The 21,318-nt window shown below is 36.5% G+C and overlaps 1 protein-coding gene across 2 annotated transcripts; it reads left to right on the forward strand.

Moving 5' to 3' along the window:
* Positions 1 to 944: 944 nt before the first annotated feature.
* On the forward strand, positions 945 to 20,917 carry LOC104229185 (probable RNA-dependent RNA polymerase 3). 2 transcript variants are annotated; one of them, XM_009781768.2, is made up of 19 exons: positions 945 to 1,531; positions 2,375 to 2,606; positions 2,680 to 2,818; positions 3,041 to 3,115; positions 3,567 to 3,717; positions 4,592 to 4,799; positions 4,873 to 4,960; positions 5,062 to 5,205; positions 11,841 to 11,915; positions 12,025 to 12,096; positions 13,688 to 13,794; positions 17,034 to 17,176; positions 17,429 to 17,654; positions 18,378 to 18,603; positions 18,759 to 18,901; positions 19,361 to 19,523; positions 19,724 to 19,868; positions 20,230 to 20,393; positions 20,538 to 20,917. In XM_009781768.2, the coding sequence occupies exons 1-19, from the start codon at positions 1,201 to 1,203 to the stop codon at positions 20,769 to 20,771; spliced, it is 3,066 nt and encodes a 1,021-aa protein (XP_009780070.1). In that variant the 5' UTR covers positions 945 to 1,200; the 3' UTR covers positions 20,772 to 20,917. The 2 variants fall into 2 exon arrangements, with proteins under 2 accessions (XP_009780070.1, XP_009780069.1); XM_009781767.2 differs by having other exon boundaries at positions 946 to 1,531; positions 17,028 to 17,176.
* Positions 20,918 to 21,318: the final 401 nt, after the last annotated feature.

Raw genomic sequence — 21,318 nt, forward strand, 5'->3', positions numbered from 1 at the left:
TGGTTGAGAAGGGGTGTTTGGCGCATCTGGGTTTTGTAAGAGATGTTAGTGTCGATAATCCTACTATAGATTCAATCCTCATGGTGAGAGAGTTCCCATATGTGTTTCCTGCAGATCTATTAGGCACGCCACACAATAGGAATATTGATTTTGGTATTGATCTGGTGCCGAACACTCAGCCCATATCTATTTCACCATATTGTATGGCTCCTACTAAGTTGTAGGAGTTGAAGGAGCAGTTGCAGGAGTTATTGGATTAGGGGCTCATCAACCCAAGTGTTTCTCTTTGGGGTGCACCAATATTATTTGTGAAGAAGAAGGATGGTTCCATGAGTCCTGGGACCCTGCCGATCATACTAAACAAGTCCAAATACCTAACCGAAACTTATCAAAGACCTAAATCATTACGAATAACATCAAATATCCAAACCGAAGATCAAAATTCATCTCTTAACTTTCAAACCTTTCAACTTCACCTAACACGTTCGAAGCATACCTAAACATTTTGGATTCCAACCAAACTCCGCACAAGTTTCAAACCAATAAATGAACCTATTTCAAGTCCAGAAATAACAATCCAAGTCCAATATCATCAAAGTTAACTCCCTGTCAAACCTATGAACTTTTCAAACCTTCAAATTCCAACTTTCGACAATTAGTGCCAAAACATTCTAGGAATATCCAAATCTAAATCCGGACATGAGCCTAAGTCCTAAATCACCATACGAGCCTATTGGAGTCCTCAAATCACCAATCCGAAATTGGGTTTCCAACAACCTTGGACCAAAAGCGTCATAACATGACATATTTAGGGACTAGTAATATTCAGAATTATGCATAAGGGACCAACATAAACTTAGACCTACACTTTAGGGATTATTCGGGTTATATTTTCAAGTAATATTACTTGTACCGCATTTAACTTGCAAGAGTATAGAAGCAGGTGTAGCGTTTTTTGTTTTTCTCCCCAAAAGCAAAAGCTATACTTTTGTGATGATAGACTAGAAAGATGAAATGACAAGACGGAGGGGAAAAAGAAGAAGAATATACGATGCATTCCAGTTTCTTTACCAATGTAAACTGAACACGAAAAGCTGGAAACATAGTGTTTTGTCTGCGCAAAGACAAAGAGTTTACCCAAAGGTTCCAATACTCTAGAAAGCTCCATTTCTTTATTGGGGAGAAGAAAGCACAGGGAATATGGGTGACCCATTTGAGGAAGAACTTGAAGTCCCTCCAGCAGTGGAGTGTATTCTTGAAGCACCCCTGCCATCCTCTATAGAGGCGATGCTCAGAAAAATATGCAGCGAGCAGTGTCAAGAACCACCGGACGCTGGCATAAGGAGAAGGTTGGGTTCCATTGGCGAACAAGGCTCGCTAGCGATTCTCAGAATCATATCAACTCGGGCCATAAGGAAGACACTCTCTGCTTTTCTTGTTTACTTGATGGATCGCTACCCGGATTGTCTCTCCTCTAGCCCCTTCGCTAGTCCTCAGAAACGCACCTCCCCTTCTCTCCTTCCAACCCCAGGTACTCCCTTTGTCCCAACAACAACAACAACAACTAGAGATGCTATTTTCGAAAGACATTCGGCTCAAGAAAACTAAAAGAGGCAATAAATCAGTACAATCAATAAAACCATCAAAAAATAACTGCATTATGAGAACCATAAAATAGATGAAAAGCAAAACAAAAACTAGTAGATAAAGTCCGGCACTAAGAAGAACTAAGGAGTAGTGAGAACTCAACACTAACCACTAGTAGTCTAAGACTAAATCCTAACAGACTAGCCTTACACTGGTGTGCCGTATAAATATGCACAACTACCTAATTTATGCGAAATGGTTTGAGGTACGAGGGTCAAAGCACCTAATTTTTTGTCTGAACTAGAATATAGATTCTTCCAAATTAATTTTTTCTTTTTTACATATTTAAAGAATTACATGAAAGTAAGCTAAGCTAACATAGTTTATGATTGAAAATATTTTGAAAGTGTTTAAGAAAATTGTAGTAAAAGAAAATGTGTTAACTCCCAAATAGTACTAGTTTCTTCACATGGGAGGGAGTACTATTTCTCTGATTTCTTGGCCGCTGTGGATGATTACAGGGGCCGATCTAGGATTTAAAGTTGATTGGTTCAGTCTTTATGTTCTTACCCCTAAACACATTGCACCTATAAAAGTATGGTTTAAAATTAAATATATAAATATGTCCACCACTGGATGACTGGTAAATCTTTGAATAGTGCTGTCATTGCCCCTTCCAGCTGAAGGGAAAATGTACTACTGTAGTTAAAAGAACCATATATGACTTCTTTTTATTACCAACTTTGGACACTTATATGTTTGTACTTTCATTCTTAACTATGGTCAGAGAGTAAACGTGTACAAGGTGAAAGCTCTTCTAAACCAAAGCCTAAGATTGGCTCCTCGCCCTGTGTACAATTTGCAAGCCCTCAGAGAGTTATTCGCCAGTTATCATTTGGCGATGAGCCATCACCTGAATCTAATTGTAGAACACCGTCGCTGAATATCAGCCAACAATTGATGATTCTCGGTGAACTTGAATTCAGGAAATTGTTTCTAGTACTGAGCTACATTGGAAGGTTAGTCCAAGTAGCTTAGTCTAACTGGAATAACTTAATATTCGTATGTGACCTGAATTTCTGTTGTTGGCAGCAAGAAGTTGGAAGATGTTATATCTCCTAAAATTGCTGATGATATTGTAAGAAAGAAAACTCTTCCCATGACTGATTTTGAATCAGAAATTTGGAATGCCTTTGGAAAAGCATGTTATACTGAGTCAGATCGATCAAAGGTACATACCACTCCTCAAAGCTGATTCATTTTTGTAGTTAACACAAGCATATAGTGTATCTCACCTATCTATCTTTGCATTTTCTTCTTCGTTCAACTGCATCCGTTTCTTTCTCTTTTTTTTTTTCCTGTTGCTAATTGTTAGAGATACACACACGTAAGTTGTACTTGTGGTGAAGGTAGGTCTGACAACATGTTTTACAAATCTTCTTCTTCATTGCAGTACTTGGACTGGGATTGCGGGAAGACACATCTCTACTATTGCCACATTAAACAGAATGGATATTGTACCTTCAAGGTTCCTATTGTCAATCTGTAGTCACTCTTTCCATGGATTATTTTCATAGGAAGCCTTACCTCTTGTTAATGGTTTTTTGAAATCCTCTTTTCCCTCTAAGTTTTGAGGGAGTACTGCCAGCCTTTGAAGAACTTTTGCATACTGAGCTTAGAAATGAAAAAGAAATGGTTATCTTAAGCATTATGCCAATTCATTTTCTTTATATATTATTTTCTTGTTAGGATCTTTAATCTTATTTTTAATTATAAAATAGATTTTTTAATATTATACTTTATTTTAAAAAATTTAAAGAGATTTTAGCTTATTCATTGAACCTCAATTCTGGCTTTAGGATTTCTTTGGTGGAATAGAATTTGGTAGAATTTAATTCATGGGCTTTCCTTTTGTTCTTAAGCTTATATTTCCTAGTTCCTGGTTTGACATTAATCAAATTAGGCTTTGAATTATCCAGGGTCCATATTTGAACACAACAAGGACTCACTTACAGAGAGCCCTGGGGGACGAAAATGTATTGATCGTCAAATTTGTTGAAGATGCATGTTGTGCCAATATAATCGTCGAGGAAGGCATTCTTGTTGGCTTCAGACGTTACCGGTTTTTTGGTAATATTTTGTGTTCTTTTCCTTGATTTATGACATTTCCCTTTCTTTGTTTATTGAACTTCAATTTTTTACTGGTAGGTTTTGTTGAAATTCTGTTTTGGTTCTTTTGGAAAGAGTGAAAGGAGAAAAAATAACTTGTTGAAAACTTGAAATTGGTTGTTAGCATAAAAGAAAAATTTGCTTATATAGGAATTTCGAGCAACATTAAATAAGTAAAGTTTTCTAATTCTTGAAATTACAAATTATAATGACATAATCATCAAGAATATTCTGTACAATCTAAGTGATTTTCTCTACTTTCAATAACTACACAATCATTAAAATATCTTTCACGATATTCTTAATGATTTTCTTGACTGTTGACATTACCTCTCAATCTCAAGGTGGTGAAACAACATTTTTTTTGAAAAGATGAGTAAAGAAACTGCTGTTGATAGTGATTGTTAGCCTCATAAAAAGAGGACCTCTTTGAGTTATATGAAAGAAGGAAAATTTCCTTGTTCTTGATTATCCAAATTATTTTGGCATAATAATTAAACTATTCTACAAAATATTTAAATGATTCCCTTGATTTATATATAAAGAATATTGTTAATGATTCTACAGAAGTTCTTAATGGATATCCTGACTTTCAGTACTTCACATCATGCCGCCATCATGACCATGATTTCATTATTATTCTTGTTATTTTTACTGTTATTATTGTCATAATCACATGTAAAGATCCAAACACTGATGGTTTCTTCTTCTTTTCTGTGAAAGAAATATTCTTCATTGTTAAATCAATATTATTGTCATAATTACTGTTATACCTGATAATTCTAACCTTTGGCTCCTTTCTACTTTTTTTTCTCACAGCATGATTCTTGTGCAGTGTACAAAGATGATAAAGAGAGGAAGAAAACCCCAGCCATAATGAAAACAAAAACAGCTTCTTTGAAGTGCTACTTTGTTAGGTTTGAGTCCATTGAAACTTACAATCATGGAGGATCCTATGTATTTGCTGGCAGAAGAACCAGCGAAGCAAGGTGTCATTTCATGCATGTGCATATGGTTTCTAATATGGCAAAATATGCAGCCAGGTTTGTCCTTGATAGTCATCTTTGATATTGATTGAGCTTCTTGGTCGAGTAGTAAGATTACACATATATGCAGGCTTTCATTAATTCTCTCAAAGACAATTAAGCTTCAAGTGAACCTTGCTTCTGTCACCATTGAAAGAGTTGAAGATATACTTTGTCGGGTATCGTTTCTTCTGTTTTCAATTATTTGTACTTCCTGTTGTGATTTTCTGGCAACTATGTCGAGCGAATACGTTTATCCTTTTATTTTAATTAATTTTAGGATGAAAGTGGTTGTATTATTTGCGATGAAGATGGCGAACCTTGTATACATACTGATGGAACTGGTTTTATATCAGAAGATTTAGCTATGCGGTGTCCCAAAGATTTCTCCAAAGCAGAATATATAAAGGATGAAAATTATGAGGTATGCATAAATTTTTTATTTTAGATATATGTTTACTTTCGTATGGCAACTTAGAACAGAAACCTTGAATTTGGAATCTGTACTTAGAGATTTACAGTTTCAATGCGGTATAAAGAGCTTCCTGGATGACCTTTTAAAGAAAAAGGGGAAACCAAAATTTTAGCTTGGACAAAGAGTGGGATTAAAGATTACAAAAGGAAGATTTAAATATAATCTAGATTTTTCATAAGCTACTAAAATTCTTTAGGTACCTTTGTTTTTAGGAGTTGAGGGTATGTGAAGTTTTATACATGATTAGTTTGTAATCAGTGAGATACGGAGATTCAACATTTTCCTACTTTGAATTTGCAATTCTTGTAGAATAGAAGCTTTGGTGACTTACAAATACCTATATATTTTAGTGGTAAGAATCCTGGCTCATTTTCATCAGTTCATCCAAAGCATTTTGATTCTTCTTCTCTGCCTTCATTCTTAGTTATCTGGAATTTCTGGGTGGAATGTCTAGATGGTTTGCTTTTCTTTTCCACTCATTGCCTAGGTGATACTTTTGATTAAAATATGTTTAAATATTCACATTGTATGCCATGTGTAATCACTTTAGTCATACGAAAGCAAACATATATCTAAAATATGATCTATGTTTGAACATGGCATGTGATTAATGTTTAAAAGTTCACATTGTGTTGTATCGAACCATGATCCTTTCTGGGACAAGCTTTCTTTATAGAACACAATGTGAACATTTAAACATAGATCTTTCCAAGAATCAGTGCATAATGACATACCATATACAATATGAGAACATAGATAAGTAAATAAAATCAGTTGTATAACATGGGAGGCCACAACTATTAGTAATTTACACATGGCATACCCATAGAGCTCCAATTTGTACCTAATGGTTTACCACCAGCCCTATTAGTGAGGAATAGTGTTAAGGATCCTATAATGATGGAGGATGTTGTTTTCTTTTATGGTTTTGGCCGATCCTCACTTATGAGCTAGCTTTTCGGATTGAGTTACGTCCAATGTCCATTTCTTCTCAAAGCAAGCAGAGGTCTTGGCATCATATACTTGGTATACACTCAGAGAGACTAGACATCATCCCTGTCAACCGGGGATGCTAGCATGTACAATCCACCCTCATGGTAATGTAACACAAAACTAATTCCATGTCTTGTTTGTGTAACTCCCAATGCTTCCTCCTGAAAACTTTGTCACCATCCAAATCCCTTGATCCATGACCACAATCTCCTTCAGGCGAACTCATATCCTTTAGTACCTACTAATCATTAATACATGCATATGAACACTCCTTTGGCCAACTTAACACGCATATACTTATAACCATAAATAATTAAACTTTAAAGATGGGTCCTACGCCAAACACATACACAATACATTTGACAAGGGCTGAAATCATTTATCTAAGCCAAAAGTACATATACCACTCCCACAGGGACTCATGACTTCTAGATCTTCTAACAAATATAACATAACATCGGGACTCACACAACCTCACTATACAGGATAAAGACGGTAAATATCACCCTTGAACTCCTAAGTGGGGTCCACCAAGAGATAAGAAGAGGAAAAGCCTAGCTTGATGCGCTGCCTAGCAGGATGCCTGCACCTAGGAAAAGTAGACAATAATAGAGACATGAATATAAGTATCATAAATCTCCCTTCAAAAGGTGGGGCAAGTCTTTGAGCAAACATGCATATCATAATAATTAGAGAGATTTGTGTAAGCTATAAGCTGATCATATTGGCTTGTAAGCACTTTTTGGTTTAAATTTCCCCTTTGATCGCTTCTGCCTCTTCTACCACCTCTTCTCTTACCATCTTATGGTGTTGCACCTTCTATGTGAATTTGCTAACTTCTGAAAAATCTGGTATTCCTATTACCTTCTTTTAACCAAAGACATCTAGACTTTTGGTGCCATGAAGTCTCTTCTGCCTTTGCAATCTTTTCCCGTTCCATCACAATGTCCCTTCTTTAGCTTTTTCTTCCTTGTTGAGTTGCTAGTAATCAGCCTCCTCGTTCAATGTCTCCAATTCTGCGAGAATTTCTTTCTTCCTCCTACCTAACCTTCCAAACTCTTCCTTATTCCATTTTGATATCCTTTTAACCTCTAACTTCTGCGTTAGCACCTGATTAAGACTAGCAGTGGCATTATAGCTCTCCCACCATTCCTTTAGCATCTACGTGAAACCTTCAGCTTGAAACCACATGTTCTCGAATTTGAAGTAATAACTGGTTTGCAACCCAATCTCCACATTCTAGCAGCACATGCTTATGATCTGAGAGCATTTTGGCAAGATTGCTTGATAGCTTTAAAGGCCTCATCTCATTCAACTGATACCAAGAACCTGTTTATCATTGATACTCGTGGATTATTCTGCCCTCTTTCCCATGTCAGTATTCCCTCGTGTAATGGTAAATCTATCAGTGCCATATCTTGTTTAAAATTATAAAAGCGTCTCATGGATCTTGAACTCCTTGTACTGCCCCTCCTTTCTTCCATGAATCTAACTACATTAAATCCCCCTCCAACCAACCATGGTCCCTTCCCATAAACATCTTATTGCATAACTCCTCCCATATGTATTACCTTTCATCTTGAGTTTGTGGTCCATACACCCTTGGAAAGTACCACCTAAAATTTTCTACAAAACTTTTGAACATGCAAGATATTGAGAACACCCCCTCCTATTTTCTACCATTCTCGACTCCCTCTTAAGTCTTATTCCATAATTTTATTATCCCCCTTCGTTGCCTTTTGCTTTAGATTTAGCCCAAAATGCCCATATGTTGCCCTATATTTGTCTATCTAAAGAGTTTGTATATTCACCAATTTTCGTCTCCTAAAAACACAAAATATCCACCTTTTGCTTTTTGATTCATTTAACGAGTATATTCCTTGTCAAAAGTTTGATCTTCATTGAGTCATTTTTTCTGCTCTTCCTTCCCCTCCCGCTTCCTTCAATGCATTCTGAATTCACGCTACACTGCAATTTTTGCAAATCTAATTTTTTTTTGGTTGGTTTTTGGCCGTCGACTCATATGTTATATCTTTGTACTCTTTTCTCCTCAATCCTTAACACATATTTAAGATTTCATGTTCAAATCCCTTTGTATTGGCCCCCAATTGTTTACTCACCTTCAATAAATTCCTTCTGACCCATGTTTGAACTTCGATGACGAGTGGTGAGTGATACTCTTCCAGTATTGTATTGTTGTTGCCATACCATGGGAGGAGAGGTGCTTCTGAGATGGTCATGGATAATTCACTCTTAGACAGTGAAATTTCTGTATTACATTCCTCCAAGATGGGATCTGACCCCCTAAATATGACCTTTCTTGTTCAAAGCCTTCCTCTTCTTTGTCAGCATAGTCGCCCTCATTGCGAGGGTATGCATTACTGTCAGAATAGTGGGCAACATTTCTACAAAAGAATTATACGATTGGACTTGTATCTTAATGTCGATTGGGTCTAAGTAGGATTCAGATGAATTTTTTTGGGGCTAAATTAAGGAAATACTTGAGTCTATTGTGTTAGATAGTTATGTGTAAATAGTCCTGATCCCATACGTAGGAGTAGAATATGTTCTAATCCCATATGTAGTAGGAGTAAAATATGTATTATATATAGGGCTCACTGTATCATTGTTAATAATTAGATTTTTCTCCCGTGCATTCTCACATGGTATTAGAACTTCAGTGAGAAAATTATCATTGTGCAGCATTCCTGCGACATCTGGGAAGAAAGATCTCATCGCCGTGCAATTTTCCGGCAGCTTCTTCTTGTTCCCAGGGTTCATCACTGCTACAGTGGTACTGTGCATATACTAGTACCACCATTAGATCCGAAACCCTTGTGCGACCAAACCCCAGAAATCTCAGTCCCATCGAAACAGAAAAGTCAGTCACCGTGCGTCTTTTCGGTTGACGACTCAAGATTGATTTGCGTTATCTTCTTATCAGTAAGTGTTGTGCGAAAACCAACAATGCCACTTGTTCGAAAAAGTCAGGCGACAAAACTAGGGGTATGCATTCGAATTGGTTTATCGATAAATCGAATCGAATCGATTGTTTGTTATTGGTTTATCGATTTATCGATTTCGATTTCGATTTTGTCCTCTTCGGTTATCGGTTTATCGATAAACCGATAAGATATACTAATAAGACAATTTTTTTTTTACCCTTATTCTATAATACCCTTTCCTTTACCCTAAGTCCCTAACCCAATTATTTCCTCTACCACATTTAAGGAATGATCATATTTAAAGATCAAGGGAATGAAGTTCAAATTAATGGAAAACAAAATTAGCCATGATGATGTATTTTGTTTTGTTTTTTTTTATACCGTTGGAGTGTTGGTGACATATATTTGATCCCTTACTTTAGTTTCGTTGCATGTGCTTGTTGACACAATTTTTATGTTATAAATGGTGTTCGTTTTATTTTAGCTTCTTTTTGTCCATATTAGTTAGGCGTGTTTATAGCGATATACTTTCTGTGGAATCCCGCAAATTTTCTTATTGATGTAATCGATAACCGAATCGATAAGCCCCCAAAATCGATAAATCGAAAAAATCGAAACCTTATTGAAACGATAACGATAAACATATGTACAAATCGATAATCGATAAGTAATTATCGATAAGGGTCAAAATCGAATCGATAAATCGAATGCACACCCCTAGACAAAACTCTAGTCAATCACTCCGGCAGAAAGTCCCTCATGTGCCTCCAACCAGAGCTAGGGTTCCAACAGCTACAATAACTTTTCCGGCGTGTGAGCCATTCCGACCACTTTTTGACAAAACTTCTTTAGGACAACTTACTCGTGCAGTGATTCCGAGCCTACCCATATAAATTACATCAAATTCTGACAACTGTTATTTTTTCCGGCGTGAACAGTAATTTCCAGAAAAATTTCTGCTTTCTGGTGGTGTTTTAGAACCTATTTTGTAGTGTGGAATTCGGCTTAGTCTCACTATTTTCAAAATTTTCCAACAACTTTTCGACCAACTTCTGTTTATCAGCAACCACCTTGTTTTGTTGCTCAGGGGGAGTCTAGTGACGTTGTATGTCGAATGATCAGCTTGCAGGTATTTTCACCAAGTCCCTCACCGATCCGCATACTAGTTACATATGTAACAAGCTCGGTGCATATGATTTGTATGCATCGGCTTGAGGGGGAGTGTTAGATAGTTATGTGTAAATAGTCCTAATCCCTTACGTAGTAGAAGTAGAATATGTCCTAGTCCCATGTGTAGTAGGAGTAGAATATGTATTACATATAGGGCTCATTGTATCATTGTTAATAATTACTCCCTCCGTTCCAATTTATGTGAACCTGTTTGACTGGGCACGGAGTTTAAGAAAAAAATGAAGACTTTTGGAATTTGTGGTCCTAAACAACTCAAAAAGGAGCCAGGGTATTTGTGTGGTTATAAAAACTTCTCATTAAGGGTAGAATTGTAAGTTTAAATTAAATTGTTTCCAAATTTAGAAAGAGGTCATTTTTGGAACGGACCAAAAAGGAAATAGGTTCACATAAACTGGAACGGAGAGAGTAGATTTTTCTCCCGTGCATTCTCACATATTGCAAGCCCAATCCCCCTTTGCCACAGTTCGCTATACCTTGCCCCTCTTTTGGGCATGTATTAGGAACCTGTCTATTTTGGTTCACTCGCTTATCAATGTTATTTGATGCCCATGGTTCTTTGTTTCGGTTCTTATTGAACCCAATATTGTTTCTTTCTTTTGGACTGGAAAATTCCATGTGTCCGGTTTATTTTTAAAATTTGAAATCTTGCCTTCCACATATCCCCTTGCACTTTCTCCAAGCTCTCGGTACGTGCGTGGCTCCCCTCCCGTAGTGCCCTGTGCGTTGGTTGTGTTCCTTTCGCGGAAGATCACTGCCTTGTCTTTATTGATGTGTGGTAAAAGGCGTATGTGTGGTTAGCGCACGTCACGTTAGCCAGGCAAAAGCTTGGTATTTAAGTGAAGGGGTAGAGTGGCCGTTATCTACCGATTTTGAACATGCTCCATAGGTTATCGAGAATTTCTTGGTTAAAAGGAAAAAGGAAACAAAGGAGTCCAGACAAAATTATAAAGAAAACTCACCATGACAAGGAGTTTTTCCGCTGTTTCTCATGATAATCATGGTTTGGACCACCTTTCACTTCCGTTGAGACTCAAATTGCTTTTGCACGTGATCAGTTCCACTATCTTTTAGTGAAGTTAATTGGAATGTTGTTAAGATGGACAGAGAATGTCTTTACTTTGTAAACTTAAAGGATTGCATTTGTTCAATTTTACATAAGAAGGATGAAAATGAACAACCTCAGTATCAAGGGATCGTAAGTGAGTAATTCAGTTAGTTTTTGAGATCTATTAGAGCTCCGTCAAGTGAGACCAAAAGTATTCCCACTTCGTAAACTTAAAGGACAAAATCTGTTCAATGTTATATGAGAAAGACGAAATTAGACCAATCCTTGTACTTGAGGGACCATCTGTGTAAAAAGCTCTTAGGGCTTGTGCATCATCATTTGCCTTGGCTGATATTTGTTTATTCTTGGGTTGGTATATCTCCTTTAATCGTGCATTTTTTATCTTATAGAATTTTGTTGATATTGTTGACCTTGAAGACATGATTGCGGAAAGAAGAGGAAATGGATCTCTGAATAAGGAACCGGTAACTTTTGTTAGAATACTTTATACTTGACTATTCAGAATAAAAGAGTAATTTATACTTGATTTTCCACAATAAGCTTCACTAACTATTTCATTATTCTTTCTCCAAGCCTTTGTTGATGCAATGCCGCCTTTATAAAAATGGTTGTGCTGTCAAGGGAACATTTCTTATTAATAGAAAGGTATTTCTCCATCTGTTAGTTAAGATATGCTATTTGCTTAGTCCTGTGTCTGATCATTTGTTCTCTGTAGCTTTGACTTATAACATAAGTCCTAGATTATGCAGCAAAAGAACAAAGGATATCTGACATATGCGCATTCCCATGAGCGTTCATTTGTTAGACGAATCCTGAAGAGAACCTGATGGAAGTACTAGCTCTTCTTTGTTTAGACTCTGATCTCCTAAGCATATCAAGTTCAATCTAATCTAATTTCCAACTCTAAAAAGCAATCTAAAAAAAGGAAAGAATTATGCAAAAAAAAAAAAAATGCCCCTGAACTTGGCATCATCTCTTAAGAGTAGTATTTTATTGAAAGGATAGCATAGAAACTTTCTATTCTCTAATTGCATAATTGGTTAACCATCAAAAACTCGAAAAATCTTGTCATGGAAGAATACCATTTTTTAATTATTGAAACATGTGATAGTCTATGAAAAAGTGAATTTGAGTTTGATAATTAGCTACATAGGCTTATATTTTGTTGTTTGAATGGTTGGACTATGTGATGTATTTGACATCTATTATGTTGTTTATGCTTTTTTATTTGAAACCCTTGCTTTTTTAGGAGCTACTTTAACTATGTGTTTATCTGAGTACCTTCTACATTAATCAGAATAGATGATTTAAAACTTTCACCATTTAATTTCATTACGAAGGCCTATTTGGGAGTGTGTTATGCTAAAGACATTAATGCTTTTAGCATGATGTCGCACTTCTTCAAGTGTTTGGTAAAACTGTTCTAAATTGATTTTAGTTCGTAAAGTTTGTGGTAAGAAAAGCACTTTTGACTGGGACCAAGTTAGGAGCTCTTCAAATTACTTTTAAGGCCTAAAAGTTGGGAACCATTTCAAAAAATGTTTGTTCACTGTCAATTAAACAATAAAACTTTTATTTAAAGTTAGTTATGTGAAACGGAAATGCTTTTAAAGGTTACTGTACCATACACATGCAGTTGATTCTTTGCGGATCACTTTGCTGGCTAATTAATAGATTTTAGCATTGTAGTTTGAAGTTTTCAGGTAGTGCTTTCAAACAGAGTGCTTTTGTATAAGTACTTACATAAAGCTTTTGAAAAGTAGTCTTTGACACTGCTTAAAACACTTCTATAGAAGCTACTGCATTCCAAATTAGACCTTATTAATACTTCGTCCAGTATATCCTTTAGCTAGAAACTTTTCCAGCACTATTAGAAAACTTTTAAAGAAGCTACCGCATTCCAAACTAGATAAGAATTGTCCAAATTTTATTTCTTTGTCCAGTAGATCCTTACTAGTTTTTCCAAATTTACCTTTTTCTGTTTATAAGGATTGTCCAATTTTACCTTGTTTTAATGGAGAATCACATTTGGCTCATACATTTTCAACTGCAATTCTGTCTTTACCCAGTTATTACAATATTCATTGTGTTCTTTCTCAAATATTCATTGTGTTCTTTGCGTTTGGATTAAAATGTTTCAGCTAATATAAAATTTCCAGGCCCCCTTTGTTTGTTTGGTTTTTGTGTTGCTATTTAGTCTCTCACAAATTTCCTCACTTTTTCATCACTCTCTTAGATTGGATCTCGAAAAATTCAGATTCGACCCTCAATGGTGAAGGTTGAGACAGACCCAACAATTTCAAGTCTACCAACTTTTAACTCATTGGAGGTAGTTGCAATCAGGTACCTTCTTTATCTCCTGTGCACCGATTTTCAGTTGCAATCAGGTACCTTCTTTATCTCCTGTGCACCGATTTTCAGTTGTGTAAACTGAGTAAAATGTTTGCCCCGAGGCTGTTTCAGAGGATATATTTTGCCAATGGAAAATGAAATAATTTGTTATCTTTTGGTATTGTAAGTATGCACAGCAGAAAAATCTAGTACTGATAATGATATAATGAGCCCTATATATAATACATATTCTACTCCTACTACATATGGGACTAGGACATATTTTGCTCCCACTACGTAACCAGGACATATTCTACTCCTGCTACATATGGGACTAGGACTATTTACACACAACTATCTAACACTACCCCTCAAGCCGGTGCATGCAAATCATATGTACCGAGCTTGTTACATATGTAACTAAATACGAGGACCGATGAAGGACTTGGTGAAAATATGTGCATGCTGATCATTCGACATACAAGGCCACTAGACTCCCCCTGAGCAACAATACCAGGTGGTTGTTGATAAACAGAAGTTGACCGAAATGTCACCGGAAAAATTTGATAATAGTGAGACTAAGGCGAATTCCACACAATAAAATAGGTTCTAAAACACCATAAAAAACAGAAACTTTTCTGGAAATCATTGTTCACGCCGAAAAAATTGCATTGTTCACACCGGGGAAAAAAGTTGTCAGAATTTGATGTAATTTATATGGATAGGCTCGGAATCACTGGACGAGTAAATTGTCCTAATGAAATTTTGTTAAAAAATGGCCGGAATGGCTCACATGCGCTTGAAAAGTTATTGTAGCTCGCCAGAACACTAGTTCTGGTGGCACGTGGAGGCGCGTGATTTTCTGCCGGAGCGATTGACGGGTTTTGTCGGCTGACTTTTCCGAACATGATTGTAGTGTTGGTTTTCGTATAACACTTACTGATGAGGAGATAACGCAAATCAATCTTGAGTCGTCAATCAAAAAAGACGCACAATGACCAATTTTTCTGTTCAGATGCGACTGAAATTTCTTGGGTTTGGTCGCACAAGAGTTTCAGATCTGATGGTGGTGCTGGTATATGCACAATACCACTATAGCAGTGATGAACCCTGGGAACAAGACGAAGTTGCCGGAAAATTGCACGACGATGAGATCTTTCTTCCCGGATATCGCTGGAATGACGCACAACGATAATTTTCTCTCTGAAGCTCTGATGCCATTTGAGAATGCACGGGAGAAAAATCTACTATCGATAATGATACAATGAGCCTTACATATAATACATATTCTACTCCTACTACATATGGGACTCAGACATATTCTACTCCCACTACATATGCGACTAGGACATATTCTACTCCTGCTACATAATGGGACTTGGACTATTTACACACAACTATCTAATAGGTACGTCACTGATTACTATTAAATTTACCCAAGAGGAGATTAGCATATTCCTTTTTTTATGAAATAAAATCCTCCATTCGGCATCAATGTGATATCTTCATTTCTTCCCTTCTTTGAATTTCTTCTCGGTTCCCTTGTTAATGACACCTCTCAAAGTTAATCCTCAACTTGTGTGCGATAGTTTTATGTTTTCCTCTTCAATAATTTTCTCAATATGCTTCTCTCTTGTTTTCTTTTTGTGAGCGTGTGTATGTGTGTTTATTTTAGCTATTAAAATAATTCAAGAAAAGTGGCGCAAGGGGGTGCAACCCGTTATGATTATCTTTCTCCGTTGTTCTTTTTACTTTTTCCTCTCTGATTCCCGCTCTCTTGAAATTAGAGAAAACGTCATCTAAAATTCTATTTTTCTATTTTTTTATTCTTTAAATTTGCCCTGGATTTAGAGAGTACGTTTTGAGTCTCGGTTGTTGCTATTTTCTGAGGGTGGATGATGATCTTGTTGCCTCTTAATGCTGTAAGCTTGTTTCAGGAAGAAAAAAGATTGCAGGTTATGTAGAACTGGGGTTGCATTATTTCCCCGAAAATATTTTCTTTTTCTTTTTCCCGCTGGATTTGGGAAAGAGTAAATTTTGCATCTCAGCTTATGCTATTCAGAATTGGTGGAATTAGATGAGGGTGCCTTGTCACCTCTTAATGCTTTAAGCTTGTGTCACGAGGACACGACCTGTCACAACTTTGCAGTATTGTGAAACTGGGATTGAATTGATTAACTGCAAAGGTTTTACGACTTTGAGTAGAAGTGGCGAGTATGTGTCTTCTGTGATTAGTAGTGAGGATGTTTTAGCATCCAGATTATTTTGCTGAAATTATTTCAAAATCTTCAAACATGGGCTCTTCAAATTCCACCCGTTATAAATATTCTGTTTCATTTACCGAACTTTTTATGTGTTAATGAAAATCATAGTAGGGGTGCTTTGCATATATGTCCAACTCTCAAATAAATAATTCAAAATACAAGGGATTTATGATAAGATACAGTTTTTGAATTATAAACTAATCTAACATGAAGGTTGCTAGTAAAGTAATGTATCATAGATACACCTAAGGTAAAATCTTGGATAACGTACACTTGCTTGTCTCTACAAATGTAAATTAATGATTTGGACATCAAGCATGTAGAGTTTATGCAATTTGAGGAAAAACCTTAGCTAAATGTAAATCTCAACTTACATGAACAACAACAAGAACAACAACATAAGGTATAGAGGCTGTATCTGATAAACCTCGACACAAACAACTAATGTTATTTACGTATCTAAACATTAAGAAGTGTTTATCATGATAAAAGTGTTCCCAGCAAACATCTTGAACTCCCAAGTGTCCTTTAAGATGAAACCAAGTTTATCAAGTCATAATAACAACTTTATTGAGTCATGCGAATTTGATCAGGGATGATGTATCATTTCCAATAAGAAAAGTGAAGGGATGAAATATGTATACAGATACTTGCATGGTGAACATTCTAACTTCAATTATATTACACCAGCTATTTGTGTTCTTTATGGGTTAGGGAGATGGGGTTGGGGATGTTCGTGAACCATAAAAGAGGTTTCTTCTCCTAGATGTAAGTGTTGATTCCAGATCTACTAGCTGTTAGCTCTCTGTGTTTTGTAGTTTGCTGGAACAAAGAATGAAAATTGCAGACTCTTGCAGTTAGTTTTGGATGCATCGGAAGGAGGTGTATCAAAGTTAGAGAATTTTTTGTTAGTTATTCATTGCTAGAGACTGACATTTTTACATACGTTTCACTCCCTAATACTTAGTTTCTCTCTTTAAGTAATAGACCGAGGAAGACATACCTCTCCAAGCATTTAATTTCTCTGCTGAGCTATGGAGGAGTCGGGAGAGAATTCTTTATGGAGATTTTGGGAAGTGCTTTAGAAGAGACGAAACAAGTGTACTTGAAGAAGCGGGCAGCACTAAAAGGTAATAGCAGAATAAGATACTCCAATTGCATTTGTCTTTTTTTTTCTTCCCGATTCTGTCAAGTCTTATAACATATCCACGGAATCACCCATACTGCGAACTTATATTCTTCTGTCTTCTCTTGTCTTATGATCATACTCCCTCCGCCATAAAAAGGTAGGAGGAAGCAGTGTCACTATTTCTTTGACTATCTCTCTCTCATTTAATCTGTGAAACTTTTTTGCTGAGTCATTTCTTTAACTATTCAAATAGTTGCTATCAACTATAGAGAAATGGATGATGATTGTTTAGCTGCAAGGATGATATCATCTGGTGTACCTCTCAATGAACCTCATCTCCATGCTCGCTTATCTAGGCTGGCGAAGATTGAACGATCTAAACTTAGAGGAGGAAAGCTTCCTCTAAGTGACAGCTTTTATCTTATGGGAACAGCTGACCCCACTGGTGTACTGGAAAACAATGAAGTTTGTGTTATTCTGTAAGTATACTGATATTTGAATCATTATCTGTACGTGCTTCTTGAGCTTTTATAAGTTTTTGATGTTCTTATGAGAGATAATGAAACATACCTACAATGGGAACTGTAAGGATGTTTACAATTCGGAGAAGTGGTTGTTTGGAGTTGAAGGCATGGTCTTCGGCTTTACAAACTTGTATGGACATAGAATGAAACTACGAGCCCCCCTCCTCTTCCCCTTCCAACTGCAGAAATTAAATGCAAAATTATTTTGAGAATCTGTATTTTCAAGGGAATGCATTGGTTTTTTGCAATCTATAAGTGGCTAAACATTTAAAAAAAAAACAAAGAGCTGACTCCACTGTTCCTTGACATAAATAAGGCTTTGCCTGAGGAAATTATGATGGTTACAAGCAAATAATACTTACTTCACCAATGTGCTTTAGTTTTGTTGCTTCTGTCCATTAGTTCTTTTCTGCCCTGCCTTCTTCACCTTTTAGATACTTTCGCCATAACGTTTAGCTACTCAAATTCTTTGTTCCTGTTCAGTTTAACAATGATAACTGAGGAGAGATGCTGGAAATGACATTTACCATTATTTTGAACTTACATTAAGCAAAAGTTTTATTTCAAATATAATTTAAGCTTTGAAACATGAAGACGGGTTGTTTTATTTTAGTATTCTATCTTACGGGGAGAATCTCTGCTACTGTTGTCTTTATCAATTTTGCACTGCAAATGCAGAGATAGTGGTCAAGTTTCAGGGCGTGTTTTGGTCTATAGAAATCCTGGTCTTCACTTTGGGGATGTACATGTGATGAAAGCACGATATGTGGAAGAGCTTGTAGATATTGTTGGCGATGCCAAGTATGGTATAGTTTTCTCCACTAAAGGTCCAAGGTCAGCTGCTAGCGAGATCGCCAATGGTGACTTTGATGGTGACATGTATTGGGTTTCCATAAACCGTAAGGTTGGTTTTCAGTTCTTGTTTGTCTAGGGTTACTTTCTGGAAAGAAGGGAGAGTACTTGTATCTGTTTCATGACTGGTATTGGTTGTTTTCCTAGAATTTATGACTGCCTGTTTTACAAGAATACGATTGTACACATTTGGTTTTTGAATTTCAGCTGGTAGATTCTTATAGAGCAAGTAAACCATGGACTCGTACGCATTCAACTCCTAAGGCAGTCAGCAAAAAGCCAACTGAATTTTCAGCTGATGAATTGGAATATGAGCTGTTTAGGCAATTCCTGCGAGCAAAGTCTAAAGGGTATGCTTACTATTCTATATCATTTGTTCTGGTGTTCAATTCAAAAATTTAGCAATCTAAACACCGTAATTGCTGGCTGAGAGCTTTTAAACATGATATCCACTTCAGAGGGATGCTTTAGCAGGAAAAGGTATGGTTTTTGTGATCCGGCGAGCTGACATGTTTATGAGGTGTATTCCTTAGGATGGAGTGAGTCAATCTAGGTGGTCCATAATGTGAACGGAGGAAAGTACAGCACCAGAATACTATCTTCTAGATGGCCTGCGGAATGTGCAAAACTTATTGTCAATTGCTACATCTTTAACACAATATTCTGTCATGACTGAAGTTGAATATTGTAACAATTCTTTTGTTACTGATACTTCTAGTCATAGCTAACAAGTCCATATATTACTTGTTCAAAATTGTTTGTAGTTTCTTTGTCCTTGTTCCTGATGTAGTCTCTTTCTACTGTTTTAGTGCCAGTATGTCAGTGGCAGCTGATAGTTGGCTGGCGTTTATGGATCGTCTTCTTATGTTGCGAGATGATGATGCGGATGGGATGCATAGCTTGAAAGGGAAGATGCTTCACCTGATTGACATCTACTATGATGCATTAGATGCACCTAAAAGCGGGAAGAAGGTTAGTTTAACTTAAAAATCTGCCTTTTGTCGGTGGCTGTTTTTATTCTCTAACTGTTCTATTATGATACCTCAAAACGTTCAAGTTTGAAAATAAAAAGTTTTCTAGCCTTCAACCTTCTTTTCAGCTTGGAAAAAAAAGCTCTTTTTGACCATGTGCAGAGTTTTTATCTAACACATTGCATGTTTCTGGCAAGACAGGTTAGCATCCCTCATGATCTGAAGGCAAACAGGTTCCCACACTATATGGAAAGAGGCAACCCCTTCAGCTATCATTCAACTTCTATTCTTGGTCAGATTTATGATTATGTCGACTCATATCCAGATGAAGATTTGTGTATAACAGGTGAGAGCTCCATTGTTGCATGCATAATACTTCGGCTTATGATTCCAATCAGTTTTATAATTTAAATAGCTCCACTCTTGCATGTGTAATGTCTGGACTTATGTTTTCCAGCAGATTTTATGGTTTCTCTCTTTGTGCTTCATGCAACACAAGCTAACTAGTAAATTGATAGGCGGGGTTATATAAATTTGCTGCCTTGTTAAAGCAACATGTCTTTTATTTATGATCAACTGTTCCTTATCAATTTTTTTTTTTTATGATCAACTGTTTGATAAGAAATAAGAAGTGAATCATACGTTGATGATTCAATTGAACATCCAAGCAGTTAGAGTGATCATTGTTACTTGTTTGTTGTCTGTAGAGATCTCAAAACTACCTTGTTTTGATGTTGAAATCCCTGACGAATGCACGACATTGTGGAGAGAAAGATATGAAGAGTACAAAAAGGACATGACAATGGCCATGAACTCCGGCTGTGAAGTGAAAAATTCCGCTTGCAATGAAGTTATAAAGAAGTACAAGAAGGTTAGTTTATCCTGTTTATGGGCATGTTTTGCCCTTCCTTTAATGAAATCTTATTACTTTATCAAAAGGAGGAGGTTAGTGTTTCCGTCATGCCAACTTTCAGTCGAAGAAAGATTGTAGCTTTATTGATCTCTTGCAATGCAGTTGCTGTATGGTGCTCCAGAGTTTGAACAAAGTGTGAGAAAGACTGAAGACATCTTTAACGAGGCCCTTGCATTATATCATGTAACATATGATAATGCCAGGATCACATACAGCATCGAAAAATGTGGGTTTGCCTGGAAAGTAGCTGGTTCTGCTCTCTGCAGGATCCACGCCATGTATCAGAAGGAAAATGCCTTTCCTATTTTGCCATCTATTTTACAGGACATATTGTAGACCTGTTGTAACTCTGTAGGATACTAACATTGAAGTTAATAAATACTAGCATTGTTGCTAGTGTATTATAGAATTTCAAATTGTACAGGCTCTTTAGCGATCGGGCATTTCGAAATGTGTAATATCATCAAGCTGCTTCTAATCTATATGTTAGATAGTTATGTATAAATTGCCCTATTCCCATATGTAGGAGTAGAATGTCCTAATCTCATATATAGTAGGAGTAGAATATGTATTATATATAGGGCTTATTGTATCATTGTTAAATATAGATTTTTCTCCCGTGCATTCTCACATGGTATCCGAGCTTTAGTGAGAAAATTATCGCTATTCGTCATTTCAGCAATATTCGGGAAGAAAGATCTCGTTGCTTTGCAATTTTTCGGCAATTTCGCCTTGTTTCCAGGGTTCATCACTGCTACAGTGGTATTGTGCATATACAAGTACCACCATCAGATCCGAAACCCTTGTGCGACCAAAGCCCAAAAATTTCAATCCCATCAAAACAAAAAAGTCAGTCACCGTGTGTCTTTTCGGTTGACGACTC

This window comes from Nicotiana sylvestris, chromosome 2 (assembly GCF_000393655.2).
Source record: "Nicotiana sylvestris chromosome 2, ASM39365v2, whole genome shotgun sequence".
In the NCBI taxonomy this organism is placed as follows: domain Eukaryota; kingdom Viridiplantae; phylum Streptophyta; class Magnoliopsida; order Solanales; family Solanaceae; genus Nicotiana; species Nicotiana sylvestris.

Excerpts from the sequence above, each read along its gene's own strand:
- LOC104229185 (XM_009781767.2), top strand. The coding sequence starts at position 1,201 with ATGGGTGACCCATTTGAGGAAGAACTTGAAGTCCCTCCAGCAGTGGAG. Across the intron at positions 2,607-2,679 it reads GTACTGAGCTACATTGGAAG|CAAGAAGTTGGAAGATGTTA; the intron begins GTTAGTCCAAGT and ends TGTTGTTGGCAG. Across the intron at positions 4,800-4,872 it reads ATGGCAAAATATGCAGCCAG|GCTTTCATTAATTCTCTCAA; the intron begins GTTTGTCCTTGA and ends ACATATATGCAG.